The 10,867-nt window shown below is 42.3% G+C and overlaps 1 protein-coding gene across 7 annotated transcripts in view; it reads right to left on the bottom strand.

Moving 5' to 3' along the window:
- Nucleotides 1-4,426: 4,426 nt before the first annotated feature.
- LOC105564460 (MAP7 domain-containing protein 1-like) overlaps nt 4,427-10,867 on the bottom strand; it is a 30,785-nt gene continuing 24,344 nt past the window's right edge. For 6 of the 7 annotated variants that reach the window (XM_012016838.1, XM_012016839.1, XM_012016833.1 and 3 more), the window contains 7 exons: nt 10,013-10,051; nt 9,378-9,419; nt 8,836-9,297; nt 8,030-8,099; nt 6,844-7,059; nt 6,301-6,535; nt 4,427-6,009 (listed from right to left, as the gene is read on the bottom strand). In XM_012016838.1, coding sequence (XP_011872228.1) covers nt 5,830-6,009; nt 6,301-6,535; nt 6,844-7,059; nt 8,030-8,099; nt 8,836-9,297; nt 9,378-9,419; nt 10,013-10,051 — 1,244 coding nt within the window. In that variant the 3' untranslated portion in view covers nt 4,427-5,829. The remainder of the gene's footprint in view (nt 6,010-6,300; nt 6,536-6,843; nt 7,060-8,029; nt 8,100-8,835; nt 9,298-9,377; nt 9,420-10,012; nt 10,052-10,867) is intronic. The other variant, XM_012016835.1, reaches the window with a different exon arrangement.

Genomic DNA, 10,867 nt, shown 5'->3' with positions numbered 1-10,867 from the left:
GAACGATGTATCAATTATTTCGCACTGTTCCTGGTTTCATAATTTATAAAGCACGGAATGGCGCGAAATACTAAAACGTGAACTGTTCCCAGGCGAGAATAAGTGACTCGTTGTCACACAATACTTGCGTAAATACTTGGCCGAGGCTAATGAGTAGGATCATCATCGTCCTATAGAACGAGAACGCGGTATCCTTGTTACTTTACGAACCGAGCTTTAGAGTCCTTTCACAACAAAATCCACTTAATGAACTCTATTATAACACGCTGAAAGCTGGTCATAGATGGAAATTAAATTAATTAGTTGTGTGTATTACTATGCTAAACCGTGTTGGGACGTGAACAGTTGGTTACATTTCAGCTCTCGGAATCCAAGGGAGCGGGATGTGCACGGATACGCGGTTTATTTCTTTACGGTAAAAAAATATTTAGCACGCGGGAGGACAAATTGTATTATGGCGTAACGTTGTTGGAGTCAAAGCGGCAACAAGCTCATCGATCGTTGGAGGTTTTCGGGCACCATGCGCGCCAGCAGTTCGCTATCGCGGCGATTCGTTGTCAGTGATATGTGCACGATGCCCGCGAAACCCGCGCCAGTCCCTCTTTTTATTGTCGCGACGAGTGACGTCAATAGCCGCTAATCTTGGAGCACTTCCGAAAATTATGACGCTCGCGGCGCGGACGTTTAGGGCGATTATTCGCTTGACGATGACACACGGCTGTCTTCTCCTACTTTTCTTCATTCGGCGCATTACACAGTGTTTCCTTCAGTGATGCGGAAACGTGATTTACGGAATATGAAAAATTAATTTCAGTTAACACTTTACTCTTACGAAATTTTAAACGTTAACTAATTATACATTTATCAAAAATATCCTCTTCAAACATTTTATTTAAATCAAATCCAATGAATTTTTAAATAACATTTAATATAAATGCGAATCTAATATAAATATCATTTATATTTAAATTTGTTTTAATTAAATACAATTGAATTTATTTTTGTGTATAATTTATTAAAACTTATTTTTAACTTGCATATATTTGGAGTTTAGAAAAAATTGTACATCAGTTTCAGGATTTCACGTACACTGATAAAAAAATATCTTAATCCAAAAAAATATTACTTTACTCAAGAAAATTATTCATTAGATTTCATTAAATTTAAAAAATAATAAACAAATTAAAACATGCATTTCTTTAATTTAAGTAGATAATTTTAAATTTAAAAAATTTTACTTTAATTCTATAAAATGTTTACTAAGATATGAGTTTTACAGCGAAGAAAATTGGATTTTTTATTTGACAAAAACAATGACTTCATTTAATAAATAGTATTCTCTCTCTCATGAAATCTTTAGTTGAATGTAGAAAATGTAATGATTTAAATTAATTTACTTAATATAATACACAGATTTACTTGAAATTTGATATTTTTATTTAAATAGAATAAATATTTACTTCAGCAAAAGAAATAATTTTAAGTAAATCTATTTACTTAGTTTCACAAAAAATTTCTGTCAGCGTACAAAATGAGTTAGTCCCGTTTGATTGACACTCTTTGAGTAAGAAGGATTAAAGTGACATTAATAATTGTCAACAAAATATTAATATGCTTGCGGATTTCAGACTCCAAGCACAATATCGGTCGCGGAAAAGTACGCGCCAGGCAAAGCTTAAATAACATCGTCTATCATAAGACGTAATAATGCAGATGTAAGAGCACGGCCTACATAAATCAGAGCAAATTTCCGGCTGAAATATCGACTGCTCGCGCAGTCTTACGGATTCCCTCTCCGGCGACTCGCGCAGACACCCAGATATATAATCGGCGAGGATTTCTTGGCCGCGTATAAATCGTCGTGGTTTGATAGCGGGCCGCTATCGTTACCCTTGGCCATCGTCGCCGATCGCAAAACACAGCGATTGTCGACGACAATGGTCGTGTTTTCCCCGACGGGAGAGAGAAAATCGCTCGTTTCCCGGCGAACTGCACAGCCGTGAATCGCACGCTTTCCCACCTCTTTCCCCTCATCCCGCGACTGCCAAAGGAAACGACACGTCGATCCCCGGGGGGGTAATGACGCAGCTCGCACGACCCCGTCGTCGTTGTCGCATGTCATTGTCTCTCGCGTTATCGGAGACGTCCAAGTTTCGCGAACCCTCGTCTGAGGTTGAAGGGCGTAATAAGTGCCCTCGAGAAAGCAGCTGCAACTTGCTCGCACTGTGTTCGATTCGCCTGTGCGCAACAGTAAAAATGCGTAGAGGAAAGTCCCCTATTATGGGATAGCGGAGTTTCCGCTAAATTAATAGGCATCGTCTGTTGGTGGAACCGACTGTTTAGTGGAAAATCGATCGCGTAATCGTTGCGAAAAGAGATTTGTGATTAACATTTGGACGTTGAAAACCTACTGTCTCATGACTTTCCTCTACTTTCTAAAAGTCAATCGGTGCATCGTCACTGAAAACAGTTATAAGTACACGGAGAGAATTTTCTCTTAAAACTTACCCTGAAAATCATGTAATCGTGAGACGTTTCGAAGAACTTTATGAGATTTTTCTGAAATTTCGCCATACATTTTACTAATAAAATGTATACCAATTGTAAGTATAATACTAGTAAAATGTATGGTAAAATTTCACAAAACTCTCATGAAGTTCTTCAATTTCATGCCGTATTGTACGATTTTCAGGCTAAATATTAAGAGAAAATCCTCTCCGTGTGCAGCACTGAATAATTCGCTGTTTTCAGCGATAATCCACCGATTGGCTTTTAGAGAGTGCACGAAAAAGAAGAGTACAATGCATAAATCTGTAACATAATTTTTTTGCCTCGGGGCCTAATGTTTAATATCCGCAAAGGGCGAAAGTGATTCATTGACGTGGGTCACTCTCGTGGTACACCCACGGGGGGTTTCATCCAGATTAATGAGCCTGGCTTGACGATATCAGGCATCAAGGCCGTTGTACGGAGCGGCACAAAAAGAAGGGGGAGTCGTCGCTCGAAAGGTACGACTTAAGTTAATCGCGTTAAAGGATTAGCATGACAACGGAATTCGTCTTGCTGCCTAGCCGAATGACTTTTAGAAACGACCGCCGAGTTATTAACTCCCGCGAATTAGGTCAGCTTGCTGTTTCGAATTATTTGCCGAGGGATTAGTTCCGGAGAGTTCGCTCGCGGATCTGTATCCGGACGTGGGAACCCGTGTCCGCGGTGTCGGGGATACATTTCCATCGCCCGAAAGAAATTAAAATTAAACGGCCGGGAGAGACGGGCGGAATAAAAATGGCAATTTCGGGGCGACCCGCCCCGCGATAAGACTTAACTTTTCGACACGAGCGGCCCGTTGAAAACCGCAAAACCGCAATCTCCCGTAAATCCCGGGGCAGAGATACGCGATGACCTAATATGTAATATCGCCGACCGTCTCCTTCGCGCGCGGCGGTTACGGTTCGCAAAAAGCCCCCGGGCGGTTCGCCGGTTGACGCAACGCCGGTTTTAGAGTCTGTTAATTTAGCGGGGGGAGGGGGGGGTGGGGCTTCTTGCGCGCATTGATTAAGCGCGTCACGCGATAGAAGCGTCTCGATTATAAATAATTTCGTTCCAGCGCGTTTTGTGCGCCCTGCTCGGTCTCCGCGCGCGTTTATGCGCGCGCGTATGTATATACACGTATACGTACGCGGGACCGGTCGACGTAAGAACCGCAATATTACTGGCGCGGTTCTGTGCAATGACAGTGGACGCACCGGCTTGCATGCATCTATAGCTCGGTGCTTGGGCTTAGCGTCGGGCGGGCGCACGCTGGCACACATATTCAACCTCGTTTTTGCTTTGAAGCCGCCCGTCGTTTCGGAGTCTCCCTTTGAGTCAAACGCGGCCTGGCCCACTTCAGCTCATCACCCTCGACCGGCGAGCGAAACGCTCCCCCGCGTGTTTACACCGCGAGACACGCCGCGAAAATGCGGGGCGTCAGACGCGGACGGTGGGTTTGCGAGCCCGGTATGTACAACCCGTTGCCACTTCCGAGAGCGTCTTTTCCACGCGGAGACGCCCCACCGTGGTCGGCGAGATTTGGCGGGTGAACGATCGCGGGGTGTCCCAAGGGGGATGTTAAACCTGGATGAATCAACGCATATCGGAGAAGGGAAGTTTCTTTCTTGCTACTTTCGGGATTTTATACAACGGTTTCGTTTCCCGCACGATCCGCACTGGAAGATCACAATTTCTTTCTTCGTCTGTTTCAGCATCAATTATTGTCAACGATTAATTAGTTGAATGTTTACGAGTGAAACAATTAAAAAAATTACCGCACAAGGTATCGGAGATTATACGTCATAGATATTGATTGCATAATGTTTTGCTACCCGCTATTGCCTTTTGTGAAATATGCGATGCATTTGCGGGGCGCGAAACAAATACATCCTTATTTTATCATTTATAATATTTATTGTCTTTAATCATAAACAAAATAGGCGTTGCGTGGGTACACATTGCGTACTACGGATTTCAAGTGCGCATTAAATACAGAAATATATAAATAGAATATGAATAAATTCGTTTTTCATCAAGTACCTCGTTGAGTACCTTCCTGTTTTGTTCACAACGTCGATTACACACAACATCGACTATCTTACGTATTGTGCAGCTTCTCCCATGTCTAATTTTAATCTCGATTCACGGCGAAAACAACAGGGGGTCTTCCGAAATGAAAGCGTAATGAGCGTGTTTCGCGGACCGCAGGTATATTCGTATACGTTTTGTTCTGCAATGCCAGATAATCTCGTGAAGATTTTATAAAACATAAAAAATTTGTATCTCGGGCTTAGTTAATTGAAAAAAAATTGTACTCGCGGCCGTTTCATCCCCAGCTCCGCGATTTTTCTGGGTCGCAACGTTGCCCGCGCAAAGGACGAGCCTTTTAAATCGCGGAGTGAGATTCCACATTGAATCATTCTTATTATCACCACGCTCTTATAACATATGTATGCAGTATCTTTTTAATAATAAGCAATACTTCAACATAAGTGTCAGGTGGCTGCCACTTTCCGAGCGACGGGAGTCGTAAGATGGCCGCTAATTCTGAAATCGTGCTCGCGATTATTTCCGGAATCCGTCCTCCCGATCGATCGCTCGGACAATCGCAGTCAAACCAATTTCATGGCTGAAACTCGAAGCTGTTACTGTAAAAATAGACGACGGCGAAGCCAGCTCGACTGCACGACTGCCGAATGGACGGCTAAAATACGTCGCGATATTTCTACCCGATTACTATCCGAGACTATAAACGAATCACCACCACCGGCAGACCAACGAAAATCGATACTCGTGTCAGACTCGATCTACGGGTTGCCGCTCTCCGACGCAGGATATAATGTGAAAGGGTACGGTCGGTAATGAAATAAATACGCGCAGATCGCACGAGACCACAGGCGAGTCTCCGATCGGTCCCTTCTGAGATGAGCTAATAAAAATATAGCCACCAGAGATTTCACGGTTTTAAACTTAGGTATATATCGATCCACGCGAATTCGTCTAATATGATCAACACGACGTGACGCGCGAAATTGATTGCGAAATGTGCGCTGATGAAACGTGAAGCTGAACGCGAAATGTGCATTTTACGAATAAATAAATAGGGAGATTGGATTAAAGGGGAAATTAATTAAGATCTCTCCGTCGCGTCGCCGGATCGGCGATTATCCGCGATGGTTGGTTGACGATGGATTGGATGATATTCGCGGACAGGGTGTCAGGACGAAGACGCGTTGAATCCTAGTTAACGATGACGATAAAGGAACGTGGTCCATCGATGCCGCGAAACGGTCCGATTTACGAGTCCTGGTCGCCCCAGGAGAATTCATCGCCGGAAGTAACCTCCTCGATCTGCGGTCCATCTTCAGCCGCCATCGGTCCCGTTTGTGGCTTGCTCTCAGCTCCTTCTGGTTCCTCGACGAACGGACTTTCGGCTATCTCGACGACCTCCTCTTCGTGGGCATTCTCTTCTTCGATCTGAAAGGCGAATTTCTTGTGACTCAACTCGTTCAGCGGTATTTCGGGAAGTTTCTCCTCAACTGTCGGTTCTTGAATGAATCCGAACGCGGCCCTTTCTCTACAGAAATTCAATAAGCTATTTGGACACGAAGTTACTAAGTATATATATCTCTCTCACTGGATTTAGAGGAGCGGAGCTTAGAACATTTTTGCGCAGTCACATTGATGTGGAATTGTTCATATTCAATGAAAGTAGTCAAAGTTTAAGGGGAATTAGGTATAGCTTTCGATACTTGAGCGACTGCTTACTCGTGTTTCATCATCTGTGGTAACGTCGTGTTTCTCTTCCTTTTCTTGATCGGTAATTTCACCAAGATCCACCGGTTCCTCGGTGCAGCTGACGTCTTTATTGTCACTAGTTGCGAGCGCAACGTCCGTCTCTTCTTGCTCCTGCTTTTGATTGTGAATTTCTTCGAGATGCTCCTCGACTATCAATCGCTCTTGCTCCTGTATGAGCGCTTCGAGGTTCGCCTGGTTGAATAATCTATTAATAGAGAGCGAGTTAGATTAGATAGATAAAAGCATACATATTTTTTGTCAATTCCAATCGTCTAAAGTCACATTAATATTAATGTAATTGTTCTGAATTTTGTATACATTTTATAATTTTTTGTTTACAAGTTACATAATTTTATTATTATATATACTATAATCATTAATACATATTAGTGTTCTCTCCCTTAATTATTTTTAATCGACAATCGGTGCTTACTTTATGAATGATGATTTTTTTTTACAAAGGACGATTTGTAAAATCACTACCAAGAATTTTCTTCTAAGTAACGAGCTTACCTTTCCCCCTCTTCTATTCTCTCTTCTTCCTCGTGTTCAGCTTGTAACTTTGCGTCTTCCGCCTTCCTCTCAGCTTCCTGCTGCTCGATCTCCAGTATCTGGCCAAGCTCCTCTTTCCGTTCCTGCGCAAGCTGCAACGCCTCCCACGCTTTCTTCTCCTCCATCTCTAGCTGCAGCCGTTCCTCCTCCGCGGCCTTCCGCCTCTCCTCTTCCGATCTTTAAAACAAAGTTATTCGCAATTGGCGAAATTGCCCGGATGCGACAGGCAAGCGAGAGCCGATGTGGAACATAAATAAAAGTGTTTGTAAAATCGTTTGTGAGAGGGAAATTGAAAGCTTGCGTTTTATAAGAAATAAAAATCTAAATGAACTGAGAAGTTTAGTGAAACATTGGAAACAGTTCTATCCAGTTTGATATCAATTATAGATTTGAAAACTGTAATGTTTTCACGCTGTTCTAATCTGCGAATAAATAAATCCTCCAACGTCATCTGAATTTCCCGTCTCAAACTTATGCGATGCGCGGCGACGTTTGAAATTCACATGATACATTATGAGACTAACCACGAATTATAATATACGGAATCGCTAATTAGGAAAATATGCCGGTGGGCTTGTACGTACGTGCTTGCATGTGCGAAAAGCTATCCTCAAGTTTTTTAATGAAGCTCGCATTACAGATATTCCGATGCGCGCGTTTCTCGCATATCTCGCAAGATAAAACTACAAGCCGCATGAATGCGAATACTTTTCACGGGAAAGTTCCGCGTTGAAAATTTATCACTTTTGTCTAAAATTATCATCACCGATAAACTAATATTATTAATTTTGAAATTAGAACAGCCACCACTGTACGTCAGTTTCAATTATGTATCGTTGAAATGATATTCTATCATTTTTTGTGTTTAAACTTTAGAGATCTTATTATACGAAAATTGAATATTTTTAATAGTCGATTGCTGTGTCGAGTAAGGGTGCGTTTTTAAACCGAATGACGTTTCACGAACAGCGAGCAAGGGTCAGATATTTGCCAAGTCGCTTGTCAATTGTCGCGGATCAAGCGGATAATTTGGCCGCGTACATTGCTAATGTTACGCAAAACGATCGCATTTATATATCGAGCGATTATTTTCGCGCGACTGGCTCATTCTGTTGGCGCGTGTCGCTCTTAAACGAAAATCACTTACTGCGCTTCCCGAGCCGCTTTAGCGAGGTACGCTTCGGCTCTCCTCACGGCGTCTTCCTTGTCTTGCTTCACTGCAACATAGTTTCATTAGGTTATCGATGATGGAGATACGATTCGATGGCGAAACTTCACAATGCACGTTTAATGCTAAAAGTGACGGTGAAACTTTATTCTTGCATTTGCTAATTGCGCCCTGTCGAGTAAACACAGAATTAAAAGCATCTCAATAAATATTTAAATGCCGATGTAAAATTAATTTAGCCATTTTACTAATTGAATACTTGGCTAATTATACCGACGCTATTAACATTAATATTTCGCAGTCTACGTTTAATGAGTTAAAATTGATACTATTGGATAGATAGTTCTCAGACAGGGCTCCGAAATTAGAACCAGTTTCACGATTCAAAAGCGTATCAAAGGTGCGTCGTGAATGCTAATGCTTATCCGCCGCAATTATATCTATTTTTAGTCCCGACATTATCTTGCGCGAAGTATAACAATTTTGGGTAGGAATGTCACGAAAACAAAAGACACTCTGCAAGGCAATCTCGACACCATTTTACGAGGAGAGACATTTATCACGAAAACGGGCGAGAGAGACGCTGGACGCTATCTAGACTAGACACATTCATCCTCGTGCGATCGATACGGTAGATGCTGTTAACAACGACACAGAGCAACGATCGACTCTCTGCCTACCCCGTGCGATACCAAAAGGTATCTACCGTTCGCGTGACAGGCTCGTTTCCGGTCGCCGAAATGGAATACTTCCGGCCCGCGGTATCGACCGAGATATCAACGTACCTTGCTGTTCCTTAGCTTCGTCACTTACGGCCTCCGCGCTTTCAATCGGCGCGTCCTCCGCGACCGGTTCCGCCGGCGCCTCTGGTTCCGCTATCGGTTCCGGCTCTGAGATAGGCTCCGGTACCTGCACAGGCTCGGGCTCCGGTTCCTTCACGATTTCTGGCTCTTTCACGGGCTCCGGTTCCGGTTCCGGCGCCGGTTCCGCTTTACGTTCGGTCGTTTTCGCGGATTTTGCCGATCTTGCCGATCTCGTTCCCTTCGTCGGTTTCACAGGTTTCACAGGTTCCGGCTCCGGCTCCGGCTCCGGTTCTTTCACCGGTTCGGCTACCGGTTCGGGCACCGGTTCGGGTTCTTGTATCGGCTCGGACTCCGCTTCGAACCACATTGGTTCCGGCTCTATCTCCGGCTCAGGCTTCTTTTTCGCTTTCTTCTCTGGTTTTTCTTCCGATTCCGGGGCAGAAGCTGCGACGCGTACAGGGCGAACATGAACAAGTGACACAAGGGAATCGATCTGGATTTTGCCATTTTATATGGAGACTTACTTTTTTGTGCCTGGGCTGTTGAGTCGTGGCCTAATGCGCGTACTGGAAATTGTCAGAAGACGTTACATGTGGGAGATACAAAAGAAAGGGCGCAGTGAAACATCACTCAATTATAAAGGCGTACAAAAATGATGATTAAAGTTTGAGTTTCTAGGCGACTTCGAGAATAACTCAAGTTTTATTCACGAATTTATCATAAAGTCGTTGAATTTATTAACTTGAAATTTTAGTAAATTTAAAACTTTAATACGCAAAAGAGATAAATTGTTTATGACATGTTGTTTCACAAATATTTCCAAAATAATCAACGTTCATCAATGCGGAATACATTTATGTTTTTGCAACGTTATTCATACAAATATTAAATAATTTTGTTACAGAATTAAAAATTAATAACGTAAATGTATATTCTTGTGTTCTCTCGTCAATTCCCATAATAGAAATGATAATGTGTAGAAAATATGGAGGTATGGCGTATGAAGGCAATTTTGTACAATGTTTCAACGAATGGATTGTGTCCTGCACTTATGTGATTCACACAAAATGAATTTCTTGTAAAAGCGTCCCCACGATCGCGACTCGATCTTTAATATCTTGTTATCTCAAAAAGGATTATTTTGTGTGTGCCTACTGACCCTTTCGCATCTCTCGTTCTGTCATTGGTTGACCGGGAGCTGTGAGGTACATGAAACATAAAGCACCGATTAGCGACAAAGGATTCTTTTAAAGCTCGCGACACGAATCCAAGGAAGCGGTAAGACACTTCGCGGAGAACGTGACATTAGAAAGCAATTACTATGAATTATATACAACAAATGTGAAAAGCAGTTGATGAGGCATGTTCGTTAGTTAATTACAGAGCGTGTGAAACAAAAGTGCACGACTTTACGTACAGATATGCGGCGAATGAATGAAAAAAGAGAAATAAATTCATAATAATATTAGCTATGGAAGCACTCTGAGGATTAAGGATGAATCGAGCTCTTTTGATGGCGCGAACATATCGTGTACGTCGATGTCTTATCGTCAATGAGGTCGGCAATTAATGAGATCACAATTCGCGTCTTTTCTCGTGAAGATGATTCATTGATCGTCACGCTTCGATTAGCGTCACGTCCGATTAGAGATCACACTCGGTCACATCTAGCGATTGATTTGTCGGATTTTTGTCTCTGAAATCAGATACTTATAATTGGATATTTTTCACAATCAAATTATACAGCTAAGTAACTCTTTAGGTTTCATTCCTTTCCAGTTATTTTTGTATTTTTCTAACATAGATTTGTACCGTTGAATTGTGCGCTGCGTCAGAAATTAGGACAAAACAATTGTTAAGTGCAGTCTGAGTGAAATACCTTTTATTAAAATTCAAATTTTTCTACGTCCAAAAGAAGCGTATTTTTTAAACAGAACAATTAAAAGGCATTGAAACAATTACTCAGGATAATTTATTTTCTCCTCGAGCGTTAATCTTAATAGACTCTACAAAT

The sequence above is a fragment of the Vollenhovia emeryi genome, unplaced genomic scaffold, assembly GCF_000949405.1.
Source record: "Vollenhovia emeryi isolate VEMERY1.0 unplaced genomic scaffold, V.emery_V1.0 DF939164.1, whole genome shotgun sequence".
Classification (NCBI taxonomy): domain Eukaryota; kingdom Metazoa; phylum Arthropoda; class Insecta; order Hymenoptera; family Formicidae; genus Vollenhovia; species Vollenhovia emeryi.
This window is presented reverse-complemented; position numbering and strand designations above follow the sequence as displayed.